This window comes from Hirundo rustica, chromosome 20, assembly GCF_015227805.2.
Source record: "Hirundo rustica isolate bHirRus1 chromosome 20, bHirRus1.pri.v3, whole genome shotgun sequence".
NCBI lineage: Eukaryota > Metazoa > Chordata > Aves > Passeriformes > Hirundinidae > Hirundo > Hirundo rustica.
Window position 1 is genome coordinate 3,519,951 of NC_053469.1, and position 16,564 is coordinate 3,536,514.

Genomic DNA, 16,564 nt, shown 5'->3' on the forward strand with positions numbered 1-16,564 from the left:
CCCAGCCCACTCGACTTGAACGCCGCGTGTCGAAATTCCTCAAAGCTTCTGCTCGCTGTGCGTTCCACGCCCGCTCAATCTGTTCCTATTAATTTTTAAAGGCGTTTTTAGCGGCTGATGAGCAGCTGGTGACGCTCTGGGAGCTGCTGGGAGGCTGCACACCGAGCTGGGGGATGCGGGATGGTGTTCCCTTGGGATGCAGACACCCTCTCCTCCCCGCTGAGGATGGGGCTCTCCCATTCCAGCTGCCACTTGGCTTTCCCTGCTGTTTTAAACCTTCCTGGTGTTTTAAACCATCCTGGTGTTTTAAACCTTCCTGGTGTTTTAAACCTTCCTGGTGTTTTAAACCATCCTGGAGTTTTAAACCTTCCTGGTGTTTTAAACCTTCCTGGAGTTTTAAATCTTCCTGGAGTTTTAAATCTTCCTGGAGTTTTAAACCTTCCTGGAGTTTTAAATCTTCCTGGAGTTTTAAACCATCCTGGAGTTTTAAACCATCCTGGAGTTTTAAACCATCCTGGAGTTTTAAACCATCCTGGAGTTTTAAACCATCCTGGAGTTTTAAACCATCCTGGCTCGCTGCAGGTCCTGAGCAGAGCTGAGCTCACGCTGGAGGATCCAGCTGGGGAATTCTGCCTGAGCATCCTTGACAAAGCTATTTACATTCCTTAAATCACTGACTGAAAACATCATGCCTGACTCCTCCTTTTTTTCTTCTTGGAGACAGACAAGATCTAATCTATGATATTTTTCCCCTTTTTTTTTTTTTTTCTTTTAATGGCTGTATGGATTTGCTGGGCCTGAAGGGACCCTTAGATCATCTCGTCTCACCCTCTGTGCAGCAGCGGCCGTGGAAATCCATCCAGCTTCCCCTTCCACCCTGTCATTTGTGAGCTGTGACACCCTGTCAGGGGGAGCCAATATTTGGGATGTTTTTATTCAGTGCAGCTCTTTTCTGGGCCCCTTTGCAGCGTGCACGTTTCAGTCACCCCCGGAGCTGTAAATGTGCTGTCTGCAGAGGCAGAGCAGCGACTAAATTTAACATCCTCAGTCAAATCAGAGCACTTTGTGGGTGTATTTATCCTCTGTTACAGGATGAGAGGAAGGGAGGTGGTTTCTGAGCATCTCTGCAAAGTGCCTTGTGGGTTGCTGCTCCCTCTGCCCCAGGCTCCTGCCTTCCTGCAGGTGGAAATGCATTAATTGATGTCATGGGATTAATAAATGTAGAAAATTTGGCCGTGTCAGAGGTCTCTGTCCGGTGTGCCATTCTCCTTGGACAGCCCCGGCCAGGAATTTGCCTGCCCAGGGGTAGGAGACTGCTCCAGACAGCGAGTGTTGTCTGGAAACCTCCCGGTGCTCCCAGTTAATCATGGATTTGGGAGACTCAGGGCTTGCTATTTTGAGAACTGAATCAGAGGGGAAACGAGGGTTGTTTCTGCTCTCTGCATTGACGATTGATGGAAACCCCTTCTTTTATTTCTGAAATAACACTCATTTCTGGAAGGTATTTCACCAGCGAAGCAGAATCTGTAATAAAATAAAACCCAATCCTTTCATCTCCGTCAGGGAGGGCAGGGAAGGGGAGGAGCAGCATCCTTGCTGCACACGGATGTCTTGGCTCCGCTGCTGCGCTGAGAGGCTTGAGAGGCTTCATTTGAGTCAAACGTGGAATAACTGCAAAGAGAAAAGCTGGTGGCAGCGGTAATAATTGCAAAGTGAAAAAGCCTGGTAGAGCTGTCCTTTCCCAGGTTCTCTGCCTTTTGAAACAGTCCTTGGAAAACTGGGCAGGAATTGTGCAGTGAGGAGGAATAGAACACACAAATCAGGAGCTCTGATATTCAACGCTGGCCCCTGTTTGTGGCTCTTCTTAGAGAACGAGAATTTAAACATTTGTAGGGTTGGTTTTTTTGGGGGTTTTTTCCCCCAAAAAATGATGCAAACTCACAGAAAAAAGGTGATCTGACCTTGCCTCAGGAGCTGGGAATTTCTCCTCTCTGCTCTGAACTGCTCCTCCCTACCCTCAGTCTTCTGAACATCCTGGTGTATCTCCTGCTGGCTGCCTGCTTTTCTAGGAATTGGGAATTTAATGCAGTTGTGTTCCTGGAAAGCCAGAGGTGACGCTTTGGAGAGGGACAGGAAGCGACTGAGGTGTCCAAGTGTGTCACGCTGATGGAAGGGTCGGGCCAGCAGCAGGATCCTGGCACATCCCTCTGGTTTAGCTGCTCAAGACAGGGAAAATCAGTGGATAGAAAGAGTCTGGTGAGAAGAAATGAGGAATTTCTCCTAACTACAGCTAAAGGTTCAGCCAGAGCATTCTACAGCTTTGTATGGGTTTTGTTTCTCTGTCAAGAGCAGTGAATTCCTGCGATGGCTTTACATGGCTCTCAAAGACCTGGATAAATTGGGCATTTGTTTCTGATGTGAAATCTCCCAGAGCCCCTGGACAGGAGGAGGGAGCGGTGGGAATGTTCTCCTGCCTGCCTCCATGAGTGGCAGCCTGCATCGCTCCTTCTCTCCTTGAGAAGCTCTGGAAGGGACGATAGCAGCAGCTAAATTGGCAATACCGGAGGGCTGAAGCTCACGTCAGTAACTTTCCAGACTTGCTGGATGCTTGCAGCCGTTCACACGGTGGTGCAGGAGATGGGTAAACGATTCCCTGATTGATTACGTGTCTGAACGTGGCTTTGTGGGATTTGGGAGCCTCTTCCAGCTCGGGAGGACGGGGTGAGAGCTCGAGTCATAATCTGAACTAAAGCGTCCTGGGTTTAGAGAGGAGGAGTTTGTGTCCTTGTGCCCCACGCCTGGACTGTCCTAGGATGCTCGAGGTGATCTTGTCAAAGGTTTTTAGTTACTCATGAAACCTCGTACTTGCAAACATGGAAAATGCAAGGTGGAGCTGGAGCTCAGTAGCACCGGGAGATAGATGTCTCAGTTTGAAGAGCAGCTTTGAGGCCCCTGGAGCAGCCCCTGGTGATGTGATGGGCTTTGGTCGTGTGTCCAAGTGTCCCCAGTGCCTGGAAAATGGATATTTAACAGGAATGTCAGTGCTGATCTGTGGCAAGGAGGCAGCTCAGACCTGGCCAGGCTTTGGGGGAATTTTGTTTGTAATGATAATAAACCCCACAAAGTTTACAGGGCGCTTCTCCTCCCTGGAGTCTGGGAGAGGATCAGGGCAAAGGAAATGAGCTTCATCCTGCTTTCCTGTGCTTCTCTTCCTGCTGTTCTTCCTCCTGAGTGTTTCTGCTCGATGTCACTGTGTTTTGAGGTGCTTGGGAAGGGGCAGAGGAGAGCTCCAGCCCTCTCCCAGTTGTGCGTTCCCTCATGGGCACACCGAGTTCTTTTGCACCTTCCTTCCCTTCTGGGCCTTTTCCTCCTCCTGTTTTTAAACTTAAAGCTGTGAAAGCGAAGACGTTTCATCCAGGTGGCTCTGTGCTTGTGCAGGAAGCTTGGAGCAGCCCCTCCATCTGTGGAGCCGAGTGGGATTCCTGCCACAAGCCCTGGCTCCGTGTCGCTGCAGGGGAAGAAACTTCAGTGGGAAAGGTCTCCCACCCCCTCAAACACAGCAGTTCCAGGTTCTGAGCAAATCAAAGCAGCAAATCCCAGGCAAATTCTAAAAGCTGCCTTTTACAGTGCACTTGAAAAAAACCTCCTGTTTGCTTCCTGCCTCTTTCGTGTACGTTGGAATTACAGGAATTTCTTTGAGCTTAGATGAGTTTTTTCTCCTGCTTTGTAAAACACTGCTGGCATCAAACGGCTTGTGATGGTTAAGCTGCTGCTGCAGGAGGGCTTCAGGAGGGACTTGGCTTCCCTGAGGCTCCCTGGGGCAGAGCTGGTGTTTTCAGGTAGGATGGGGGGAGTTAATAGAGCTGCAGGATGAACCCAGGGCTCAAAGCCTGAGCAGTCAGTGGAAAAGCTTCCTCTGCCTTCAGGGCTTGGATCACAGCAGCCTCTGGAGTGTCGAACTGCCGGTGCCTCCCTTGAAGCGGGATATTTCCGTTCTGTGGGATGGTGACTCCAAACCCAAAGCCCTGGGTGTGGCAGGGAGGGACAAACCCGTCCTTGGTCTGTCCACTGCTCCCGGCCTGGGCATCTCCATCAGAGCCGCTGCTTTGGGACTGGAAAGGATTTAAACTTCCCTGGAGGCTGTGGCCCTTCCAGAAACTGGGGTAAAACCCCCCCCCCACACAAAAAAGCTTTTAAACCCTTTCCTTCGTGTTGTTTTCACACACGGCTGCATTTTTTCCCTTTAGCACCTGGGATAACGATGAAGGAAATCGGGCAGGGAGAATTTTGAGCACTCTCTCTCTTTCTCTCTCCAATAGGTAAATTACTCTTTGTGCAAGTGGATTGGTTTCATATGGATGCTTCCAGTTTCTCCTGCACATGCAAAATCTTCCTAAACCTCTTCTTCCGTGTTTTTTTTTTTTGGTTTGGTTGGGGTTTTTGTTGTTGTTGTTGTTGGGTTTTGGGTTATTTGGTGTTTTGTGGTGTTTTTTTTTTGTTTTTTTTTTTGTTTTTTTTTTTGTTTTTTTTTTGTTGTTGTTTTTGTTTTTGGTTTTTTTTGTTTTGTTTTGGTTTTTTGGGGGTTTTTTGGGGTTTTTTTTTTTTTTTGGTGTTCTGTACATTTTGCTCTGACCTCCCAGCTCCCTTTGGGAGCCGAGTGGAAATGGGAACCCGAAGGTATGTGAAAATCTGTAATATTTCGTGCTTCCATCCCAGGCCTTGATCGAAAGGGATTAAACTCGGTGCAGATTAAAGCCAGTTTCTTGGAAGCAGGTCTGGATACCCGTGTTTTGCATCTGTCTAGCTGTTTTTTCCATCTGTTTCGACAAATCCAATCAATACTGGGGGAGGGAGGGAGCGGGGGGATGTTTTTGCAGGACAGCCTCTCCTTGCAGCCAGCAAGGAACCCTTGGAAATCCCCTTGGCTGGAATTCACTTGGAACAGCTCAGGGTAGAGCTGGTGAAAGGGCTGGGATGGGGTGTGCTGGCTGAGGTGCCACTCAGCACTGTCTTTTTAATTTGGAGTCTGGCCATGGAGCCCTGAAAACACAGAACGGTTTGGAAGGGACATTAAAGCCCAACTTGTGCCCCTCCTGCCATCAGCAGGGACCTTCCACTGGTCCAGGCTGCCCCAAGCCTCCTTCAGCAATCCCAGGGATGGGGCAGCCACAGCTTTCCGGGGTGACCTGTGCCGGTGCAGCGCAGGGTTTCAGGTGTGAGGACAGCCCGGGTGAGCAGAGCCATGCTCCTGTCTCACCTTCTGCCCCCAGGAGTTCATGAGAGCTGCTCCTTTCCCGTGCTCTGCCTCTGCAGTTTCTTACTTAGGGTGCAAATTCTCCCTAAGGAACGGCTGCCTCTGACAGGGGCTTTTCCCTGGAAAAGTTTGTTGGGGTGGCTCTTTTTGGGTCATGAGATGAGGGCTTTGCTCAAGTGCCTGACTTTGGGCACCCTGAGTTACGGGCTGGGGTCAGAGAAGGACCTGCAGCCCTTTAGCATGAGAGGATGAGGTTGTGGAGCAGCTGACCCAAAATTTGGGGAGTAAACTTAATTAAACCTGACCTAGTTTAGCCTGTCCTGGTGTTCCCCGTGGCGTAAGACAAATATTGGAGCCATTTTGGGGGCTGTCTGGCCGTTCCTGCCCTTTTGCATCAGCGCTGTGGGGTCAGGAGTTGTCTGCAGGAGCCTTTCCCCTGAATATTCCTGGTCGTTACCTCCATGGAAAGCACAGAAGTGATCATTATAACCATGATTCTAGGTTTTGCTTAGCCCGGGGTGAGCGCTGAGCCTTGTCTGGGCTCCCCAAAGCCTGCAGAGGTCCATGCAGAGCACCGGGGGCAGGGTTTGGATCGCCTGGAAGCACAGAGGTGCAGTGGCTTCTGCCCTGAGTGGCTGGGATGGCGCTGCTGGTGCTCCCCGTGCTCCCACCACCAGCTACCTTTGTGGCAGCTCTGTCCCATGCTCAGGGCTTTGCAGACCTCCTGTGTAAGTCCCTTTACCAGCATTCGAAGCTAATTAGTGTTTTTAGGGATTTTTTTCGCCTTTTCCTCCCTTCCTGCCCCTCTTTCCGGGCCAAGTGCCCGGCACAGCTTGGTGGCTTTCAGCGGTCGGAGCCGTCAGCGCCCGCGTCCTCCCACGTGTTTCACACCTTCCCACGCTCCAGCTCCCTCCTCTGCTGCTCAGAGCTCCTCGGCATCCTTCCAGGTTCGTTAGGGAGCGGCTAATTAGGGGCAGAGGGAAGGAGCTGGGCAGAGCAGAGCGGCTGTGTCGGGGTGTGGAGCAGAAGCTCTGCCGGGTGCTGATGGAGCCGTCACAGTGCTCACCTGAGCCAAGCTCCTGCCGGAGCCACTCCTGTTTGTGGTTTTCCCCCTCTCTAATTTGCAGGGAAAAGCTCAGATCCCCGGCCTCATTGCCCTCCTTTCCCCGAAGGACACGCTCCTTTTGTAAGCGTCACAAAGCCTTGCAAACGAGCCCCCTCCACTCTGTATTTTTATTTTTATTTTTATTTTTTTCTCCTTAAGAGGCAATTTTGTAATATCTTTAAACCGGAGGGAAGCAGCCAGCCCTCAGCTCAGACTTCCAGTGCTCAGGCCCTTCTGGGAATCCTCCTTGTCTCTGGGAATCCGCTGGGAGGATGCTGAAATCCCAGCTGCAATAAAAGCGAAGCTCTTATTAGCTTCTTCTCCCTGCTGCCCAAATATGTTTCATTATTGCCCTGAGCAAAGGCAAAATTCGTCTGGCTTGTGCTTCACGGGTCAGCAAATCCCAGCCCACGCTGTGGTGCTCTGGGAGTGTGTGAAAAATGAGGGATTGATGTGCCGGCCAAAGCTGGGGAGGTGACACAGCGCTCGTGGGCAGTGGCGGAACCTTGGAGGGACACAGGGAATTGTTTCCAGGGGGAGAGAAAGGCAAGGACAGCTCCCCAAAAGGCCTTGGGAGTCACAGGGGTGGAAATGCGCAAGTAAAATTTAAAACCTCAAGATGAACATGTGCTAAACGTTGTGTCCTTGTCCTCCACCTTCGGAAACTTGAGGTTCTGTCCAGGAATTCTTCTGGACAGGAGAATTCCTCTGTTCAAATCAGTCTGGGCTGGATCTCCTGGGCTCTCTCAAGGTGCTTTCTCCTGTCTTTCATGGAGTGCCAGGATCAACCCCATACCCCTCTGATCTCTGGTTTCAGTTCCATGTGTTGCTGTCCACCAGCGCTGGAATAATTTAGCTTAATTAATCAATTAATGCCGATTTGTGTCGTGCAGAAATGGGAGATGGGCTTGGGATCACTCTAAACCCCAGCGTGGTGACACAGCGCAGAGACTCATTTCCTAATCAGCTTTCAGAGGTGCTGCCAAAGCTTGGCCCAGAAGTGGGGGTTTTTTTGGATATCAAGGCTTTTGAAATTCCTTTCTTTCTTGCCTTTCTGTCATTGGCAAGTCCTGGGCAAATTGATGGGGCCAAGCTGAGCAAGGGAAAATGGAGATGTGGGAAGGGAGGAGGAGGAGGAGGAGGAGGAGGAGGACACGGCCACTCACCCCTGCACTCTAGCTGAGTACTTGGGGTATTTTTCCTCCTCAGGAGCAGATCCTGGGGACTCTCTTGTCACCTCCTCCTCATTCCTACCCAGGAACTTTGCCACCGGCTCTCTCTTCTCAGCCCCATGCTGGGTGCACAAAGGTGAAATTTCCATTTCTCCTGTTTGATCCTCCTCTCTGGCAGAGATGTTTGCAGAGGCAGCATCTCTGCAAAACCTCTCTGGGATGGGCTTGTCCTTGCCCCAGAGCAGAATGTCTGTCCCCAGGCAGGAGGGGAGCCCGTGGTGGCTCACAGGGAGCTGGGCACAGCTGGCACAGCCCGTCGTGCCCAGTGGATCCCCAGCACTGACAGGAAAATTGCTGCTTTATGGCACCCGGAGCCTTCTCCAGGCCGTGCCCTTGGCTTTGTGTCTGCACATCCCCTGAGCTCAGGGTGTGTGTGCCAGGCTGCTGAGCTTGCCCCAACCCAGAGCTTGTGTCCCCTCTCAGCAAGCGCCCTGCACGCTTCCAGCACCCATGGGTGCTGCCGAGCTCTCCCCAAGGGCTGAGCTCGCCGCTCCGACTGTTCCAGGGCCATCAAACCGATCTCTGCTCAGCTGGGGGCTCTTTCCCAGCTCATCTCTCCTGGCTTTGGTGTTGGCTCACTTGAGGAAGCGCCGGGCTTCCCCCCCTGAGGCTTTTCAAGTCCCATCAAAGGCAGCTCCGCTCCGCTAGCACAGAGATAATAAAAGTACTGAAGGAGGCAGCGGCTCAGCAGCCGTGGTGGAGGAGAGAGCCCATTAAGGAGCAGAGTAACTCTTTATTGCTCTCTATTAGAGGAACTCGGCAGCACAAAGCAGGCGCTGGCGTCTCAGGGCATTAACTCCCGCGTTTGGGAGGCGCGGCTGGGCTGGTTGGTGGCTCTCCGTGCTGGGATGCTTCGCCTCTCATCTTCTTGCCTTTGGATCTTCTCTGTGTCCCGGGGAAGTGAGGGACCTGCCCTGCCCTGCCCCTGGCCAGGGGTGTTTGCTGTGGGGTGGGGACGGGGAGCACGGACACCTCTGGACACGCAGACACGGGGCTTTGGGGACCCCAGAGACGTGTGACGGGGTTCCCTTCCTTCCTCAGCTGTTCTGTGACGGGAAAAAGACAAACTGGTGTCTTAAACGTGGGAGGTGGGGTGTGTGCACCTGGGTAACTTACGGTGGTGTGACAGAGTGCGCAGATTTTCTAGCAGTAGCCATAAATCCACCCGAATTGTTCTTTTCTCCTCCTGGTAAGGGGACGGTGCTGGTTTTGCAGTGACTGCTCGCTCTTGAAAGGCTTCGTGATTTCAGACATGATGCCAGCCCCACAGAGCCCAAAACAAACCTGTTAAAATCCTACTCGAGTCCTGTTCCCGCTGGAAATCAGCAGTGGCTTTGCCCAGTGATTTAATATCTGCATCCCCAGCACGTAATGTGGCCGAATCATGGGTTTAATGCAAAATAGCGACGGTTTAATGACGTTGTTTTTAAAAGCCCATTCGAACACACGGTGTGGCTCAAAGCAGCATTTACAGCTAATGGGCTTCACCACCCTGTGGGGCTGGCGAAGAGGAGGAGCTGCCAGAGCTGCCAGAGCCCTGGCACCAGCAATAGAGCAAATGGAAGTGGCGCTGGAGGATCCCTGGTATTTGTTGGAGGAAGGCGCAGGGAAGTGCCCCGGTGTGCAGGGAGAAGAGCAAACAGGAGCTGACCAGCACCAGCAGGAGAAAATCCAGGATTCTCCAGCACCTCAGGCAGGAGAGAGCTGGATCAAATCCTCCCTGCTCCGAGGAGTGCTTTTCTTTGAGCATTCCTGTCCCTGGAACTGTCCCCATCAGAGTTTGGGTTGTGGGATGCCGTTACCCAGCTCAGAAATGATATCCCTGCCTTCCTCCCATGCCAAGTGTTCCCCAGCCCGGCTGGTTTGCTTTTTCAAACCTGAGGGAGTTTATTTGAGAGTTTTTCTGGTTGCTCAGAGATGCCATCAGTCTGTCTCCGATTTCGGGGTCAAGTTTCTGCCTGAGGCTGGCGATGTTTGGCCGGAGGATTTGTTTTGCCCTAGATGAGTTTAGGGGCGAAGCAGAAAATGACTCCCTGTAATTCCAGGCTGTGAAATCCCCTCTCCCTGGCAGGGGATGGGCAGAGGTGGCACAGAGGGGTCCCTGCCCAGAGTTATCAGTGTTGGGCAGAGCTCCTGATTTGTTTAGAAGCAAATCTGTTTGTTCTGGAAATGCTCAGCGCTGGCTGTGAGCCCTCAGCTCATTCCCGCTCCCAGGGTCACTCCTGGAGTGCCCAGAGCTGGAAAGTTCCTCCTATGCAAAGTGTTCTCCAGCTGGGTCAGTTTGTTTTTTCAAATTATTTAAAAAAAAAAAAAAGGAATAAAAAAAGTTTATTTCAGAGTTTTCTAGATGCTCAGAGATACCATCAGCCATAAACAATGCCGTAGGAAGTAGAAGAGCAGCAAACACAATAATTTATTTTCTATTTGGCTTTGGTTTATTTTAAAATCCGCAATTCCTAAAAGAAATTGTTGGAAGTAAGGAAGAAAAGTGGTGAATTTTTTTACTGAAGCGGTGTGGTTATTGTGGATTTTTTATTCTTTCAAAAAATCCCATTTCTTTACTCACTTCGTTTTTTCCAAAGTGACTGGTGAGTGCGAGGAACCCACTCTGAGTCCTGATTATTTTATTTCATTTCTATTTTCTATTTTTGAAGTGCAGGGCTCGGTGCCTTTTTAACCCTGAACTCACAGGCAGGGCCCTGGTGCTTCGCTTTGTGGTGCTGGTTTTTTGCAGCAATGATCTCTCTGGTCAATAAATGCTCAGCTGGGTGCTTGGATTTAACTCGTGCCCAGAAACACAGGGCACACTGGGATTTCAGGAATGTGAAGGGCATCCCTCACTCGTCACAGCAAAACCACCAGAAATTTCCCCAGGAACCCTTTGCAGGTCGCTGGTAGAGAGAAGTGGCTGTGCATCACCTGCATTCGGTGCCTTTATATCCCTGTTTGTATTCCTGCCATCTTATTGTCACTGGGATGTTATATATAGCTTTTATGGTAATTTTGTGTGCTGAATGCAGTTTCCAGGGAGGAAATTGCATTGAGGAATGGGTGAAGAAGTAATAATAATGGCAATAATCTGCATAAGCCCCCGTTGTTAAAACCCACAGCCCTACATCTCCCGGCAGAAAAGTGCACAGATAAGAGAAGAGCGTTCCAAACAACATCTTCAAATGACTTGGAGGGTGACTTTTGGCAAGGGATGGAGTGGCAGGACAAGGGGAAGTGGTTTTAACGTGACAGAGATTGGGCTTAGGTGGATGTTGGGAAGGAATTCTTGGCTGTGAGGGTGGTGAGGCCCTGGTTGCCCAGAGAAGCTGTGGCTGCTCCATCCCTGAAGCGTTCAGGGGCAGGTTGGAATATCTGCTCAGGTTGTTTTGGTCTGTCCTGGAATTCCAGAAGCAGGGAAAAGCCTCATCTGGGATCAGGGACCCTTGTGCTGCAACAGACCCTGACCAAACACCGGAGCCAGAAGTCAGGACAGGGTTTGCCTGCAAATATGAAGCTGTTTTATGGGGGAAAATGAGACACAGTTTAGCAAACACTTCAGGGCTGACTTACTTTTAAGAATGTTGTTTAATCCTGTTGAAATTGAGAGGATTACTTATCCTTAAATGCATGCTTCAGCACTTCCCTGGCTGGGGCTGGGGTCTGTGAGGAGCTGGCCTTGCACTTGGCTCGTCTTGCTCTTAGCAGGAATTGTGGGGAAAAAAATGTTCCCTGATATTGGGACAGTCGCTGTTCAGCCTTCTGGAGGTGCTTCAGGGAGGTTTTTTGTGCCTGAACCCTCACACACGGGTGACTTGGCTTTCCCACCTGAGCGTGGATTTGGGATCCTCGCCTGTTTGTGCTGTGGGGTGGGGACACAGGATTTGGGATCCTCACTCAGCTGTGGTGTGTGGGGAGACAGGATTTGGGATCCTCACTCAGCTGTGGTGTGTGGGGACACAGGATTTGGGATCCTCACTCCCAATTTGAGTTGGCTCCTCACTTTCCCACCTGAGTGTGGATTTGGGACCCTCACTTGTTTGTGCTGTGGGATGGGGACAAAGGATTTGGGATCCTCACTCATTTGTGCTGGCTCCTCACTTTCCCACCTGAGCATGGATTTGGGATCCTCTCATTTGTGCTGGCTCCTCACTTTCCCACCTGAGCATGGATTTGGGATCCTCACTCGTTTGTGCTGGCTCCTCACTTTCCCACCTGAGCATGGATTTGGGATCCTCACTCAGCTCTGCTGGCTCCTCCCTGGAACCGGTGCCTGGGCTTTGATGTGCCAGGATGTGCAGAGCCCGGGGCTGCTCAGCAGAGAACAAAGGGAGCCCTGTTGGTGAGGAGAACAGGGAGCTTTTCTCTTAAATTGCCCTGGAAGTCAAACCCTGCAGTGGAACTGCCTGATTCATAAACTGGATTTTTTACTTCAGAAGGCTAAAAATAGAGCAGGGAAGGGACTCATTCAGTCAGTCTAGGACTTCCCTGGCACTATTTTAAGCCCCCTGGAGCAGGGCTGGAGGTGCCAGTGGAGTCTCCAGTCTCTGTGCCCTGTCTGGGCTGGTGTTCCAGGTACCACTCGTGGTGCTTTGTGCCGCGATGAGCCCTGGAGCCTTTCAGGGATGTTCTGTCCCCTGGTTTCCATGTGGAAATCACCGGCTAAACACCAAACTGTGGCGGTTTTTTGGATGCTGCCCCGGCTTTGGTTCCACATGTGGGACACCAGCAGGTGACAGCCGGGCTGGAATTCAGGGCAGATGGAAAGTGGGAGGGATGAAGGTTGCAAACACGTGCGGGGAAAGGACGGTCTGAGATGAGGCTCTCGATGATGTCCTGGGATAAAAATGAGGGAGGCAGAGAGGTTTTGAGCTCATCCCAGCAGAAAATTCAGGGGTGTGGCCCCTGGGTGGGCGGTGTGGAGGTGGCTCAGCAAACACAGGAGCATCCCCGAGTGAGATTCCTGAATGAAGGGACCTGAGGGCTCCCTGTGGCTGGGCTGGACGCAGGGCAGCTCCCGGCAGCAGCAGCTCCCAGGGGGTTGGGTTTGGACACCTGGAGCGCACTCAAGAAGCCCTTCATCCACCCATGTCCCAGCCCAGCAGATTGGAAACCAGGTCAAAAAGAACAGGTTTGTTTTTAACCCTCCAGCTTCGAACTGGTGAATGCGAACAAGAATAAAACACAGCTTAAATCGACAGCCGACTCAGCCCCGCTCTTTGTTCCTCTTCATTCAAAGTTCCCCTTAGCAACTTAAACTTCCACCGAAAATGGGGTTTTTCTGAAAACCCTGGTGGTTTTGTTGCTTCTGATGGCAACGCTGATGAGAATATTTGGGTGTTGAATCACTCCTGGCTGTTTCCTGCCAGAGAAGGGCGATTGTCTTGCACTCACCTCTGACAAACTGATGATGCATCTTTATTGAATTGCGAGGAGTCAGAGCCCTTCAGTCTTGGCAAGTTTGCCTCAGTAAGATCATTCTGTGTGAGGGGAGCCACCGAAGGAGTTGTAATCCTTTTGTAGCAAAACACGAAGTAAGAGGGTTTTCTCAATGCTTCTCAGTGCTGCATAAAACCTGTCAGGGCAGGTCTGGGCTCATTAAACGAGTGTGGGGACGGAGTTTCCTCGGATAATATCTTTATAGCCGAGGGCTCGATGTCTTTTGTGCTCAGGGGTGGAACCTAAAGCAGGGTTTGCACTGGCAGTGTCCTCCCAGCCCTGCTGGTGACACTGTGACACTGGGGGGAGGGCTGGAGCACCTCCATTCCAGCGGGGGTTCAGCTCCAAGCCCCAGGCTGGGGGTCCTTGGGCTCCCACCAAACATTCCCGTGTCCTCAGTAAGCACACCAAGCGTCTTCTTCTCTCATTTCCAGGTGATCTCTGCAGTATCCAGGCTCTCCTTCCACAGTATTGCTCAAACCAAAGGAATTAGGTAAGATCCTTTCAATATGATGCTTTAAAACAACATCTCTCTCTCTCTCTCCATATTCCGCGTATTTAATCACATCAGACTCTTTAGAGGCTGCACGTAATGGGGTTTAACAGACACCAAGGGTGCCCTTGGGATGTAGGTAGGATCCCTACAGCTGCTTGGGGATAGTTTCAGATGAAATAAGTGAAAATATGAGGAATTGTATGAGCTGTTCCTACTGGGGAGGGCAGCAGGGTGAGTTTTGGTGCCTGTAGCTGAAGGTTTTGCTCAGCTTCACCAGGGATCCCAGGAAAGGCAGCATCACCCAGAGCTGTGGCATCACCCCGGTGTCCCCGGTGTCCCCAGTGTCCCCTGCCCCTGTGAGGAGAGCGCAGGGACCTCTCTGCCTTTACCAAGTGGGAAATGTCCCGCAGGCTTTGCCAGAGGCTCATCCCTGGTGAGGGGGGTAGGAGTGCCCTGGGTGTGCTGCCTGCTCCTCCCCTGCTCGCTGAGGGAGCCGTGCAGAAGGAACTAAAAGCAGCAGACAGCCCCTATTAAGCAGAGCTGTTATCCTGCTCTTTGTTCAGCTCCCTGCAAAATTGCTTCGCAATCGCCTTCCTTGTTAGAGTGCATTTGTGTTATTAATCTGGGAACATCTCATTAGGACCCTGGCTATAACAGCGATGAGTTTGCAGCCTAAATTACCTTTCCTTGGGTTTGTTGGTGTTGTTTTTGGGGGTTTTTTTTGGTGGTGGTGGGGGGGAATGTGTGTGTTTTCACCCCCCAAGCACAGAACACATTGGATTTTCTCCCCAGCCCTGCTGCTGTTCTGGCTGGGATGTGCGCTGCAGCCCGAGCCAGGCACAGGCAGGATGAAGGGATTCAGGCTGCATGGGGTCCCTGCCCCACTCCCCGCCCTGCCACCCGCCCCCAGCACCCCCTGCCACGGTTCCCACTGCTGGAACATATTTTCCCTGTCTTGTCTGTGCTGTGATTGCTGGAGGGGAGCAGCTTTTCACGTGTAAAAGCAGCTCGGAGCCTTCCCATCTGTTAAACACGGATCCCAGCAGGGCTGGGGGGAGATGCAGGGAGCGAGGGTTTCAGGAAGAGAGATTTGCTGCAAGTTAAGGACTGTGTGTTGTGATGATAGCCCCGAGCCCCGGAGGAGCCTGCAGTGCTTTTTGTTTGGAGGGAAAAGAACATCCAGGCAGTTTGGGGGCAGTGGGGGATTCAGGTGCACAAACGTCAGCGCCTTGGCAAGGGCTGGGATCAAGTCTTGGGGCGTCACTGGGAGGGTTCTGGGGTGTCACCCCTGGGAAAGCCCTTCCCGAGGCAGGGAGGGAGGTTCTGGACCCAGCTCAGAGGATGAGGGAGCTGCCACCCCTGGGAAGGCTTTGCCTGGTTGTGTTGATGGCTGGGCATAGCTGGGATCCAGAGGCAAGGGAGGCTTTGCTATTCTTGTGGCTATGTGGCTTTTTCTCATTCATTTTACAGCTGGCATTTACAGTTCCCACTGAAATCCTTTATCTTGGAAGCCTCTGGCACCATAATTACACCAAAATAGCAGAGAGCTTAGCGAGCCTTTGCTTCTAACCCTGTTTTCCTGTGTATTAACCCTATTTCTCCTCCAGCTCCGCAGGAACAGAAAAATGCTGTCACTCCTTTAGCTGGAAAATAGAACAGACTAGAAATGAATTCTGTAATTCCAGGAAAATGCCCTCCTGGGAGTGTTGCCTCCCACCTCGCTGTCCCCTGCAGCCACAGAGCCCCGGCTTTGTCCATTGCTGCATCTTCTTTCCTTTAAATTAGGTGATTTCTTGCTGCACCGTCACCAACCCCTCAGTGACAGAAACTAATCTCAAACGAATTAATCTGAATTAATCTAATCTTGTGGGAACCAGCAGCAGCTCTGGCTCTCTGAAGGGACTGCTCACATCAGCCCCCACTGCCCTCAGCTCGTTGGGGTCCGTCCTCTTCCCAGTGCTTCCATTGGAAGCGGGAAAAATCTTCTTGGCTTAGGCACAGCGCTTAAAACCATGGTAAATACAGTGAAATTCGGATGCTGGGTGGATTGTACGGTCTTCAGTCCCACAGCATGAATGTGGCTCTGCTCCAATCCCTGGTTTAGGGTCTGAGAATCAGGATCACGCGAATTAAGAGTGAAATAAATCCCAAAGCCTGTTACTTGTCCTTAAATAAGTCTCATGGCGTGGAGAAAAATAAAAATCAATCTTGTGTGGTGTTCAGTGAGAAAAAAAAAAAAAAAAGAAAAAAAAAAAAATCACTCTTTCTGTCTTAATAACTTCTGGCTGCAGGAACCTTGGCAGAGGAGCCCTGTTTCCCAGAGTCCTGCAGATAGCTATCAGGACAGCCCTGTGCAGATGACAGAGTGTTTCTTCCAAGGAACAAGCAGCAAAAACAGGGCTAAAACTCGATCCTGAACGCAGCGTTTCATTTGCAATGTGCCTAATGTGCAGCAGCTGTAGCCACAGCCCTGCTGTGACCGTCCTCTGCCTGCCCTGTCCCCATCCCAGGGCTGCTTCCACAAATCCTGCAGGAGGCAGGCTCTGTGCTGGTGGGATGGGAAGTTTTTGCTGGGGTTTTGATGCCTCTGTTGTCCCAAAGGGTTGTACATGGGGACGAAGAGCAGATCCAGGAGAGGGGAATTATTTAATTGTTATCGGTTCTCATCCTTCCCTCCATCCTTCTGGAGGACTGTCAGCACTTCCAGGGAGAAGTTCCGCTGTGCTCCACGCCTGGCTGTCCCTGCACAAGGAGCCCTTTTATTCTCCAGCCAGGATTTTTCCACTGCAGCCCTCATTCCGTTGCCCCATTCCCACGCTGACTGGCACTTCCCAGCCAGCCTGGAGGATGCTGCAGCAGCGTGGCCTTTGCCCAGGGATGTCGTGCAAAGCTTCCCCCGTGCTTTGCAGCGAGAGATTTCGTTCCCCTCTCCGAGTTTTCATTCCAAGTTTTCTTGAGCAAACTCAGCTCTCTGGAGGACAAGAAGACTGCTCGTTGCAGGTCCCTATAAACCAGGATTATAATTATTTTCTTAAAGCTGTTTTTTTTTT

At 51.4% G+C, this 16,564-nt stretch overlaps 1 protein-coding gene across 3 annotated transcripts in view; it reads left to right on the forward strand.

Annotated features, from left to right (window-relative positions):
• VAV2 (vav guanine nucleotide exchange factor 2) overlaps nucleotides 1-16,564 on the forward strand; it is a 122,750-nt gene that overhangs the window by 62,497 nt on the left and 43,689 nt on the right. For all 3 annotated transcript variants that reach the window (XM_040083032.2, XM_058423066.1, XM_058423065.1), the window contains exon 3: nucleotides 13,453-13,511. In XM_040083032.2, coding sequence (XP_039938966.1) covers nucleotides 13,453-13,511 — 59 coding nt within the window. The remainder of the gene's footprint in view (nucleotides 1-13,452; nucleotides 13,512-16,564) is intronic.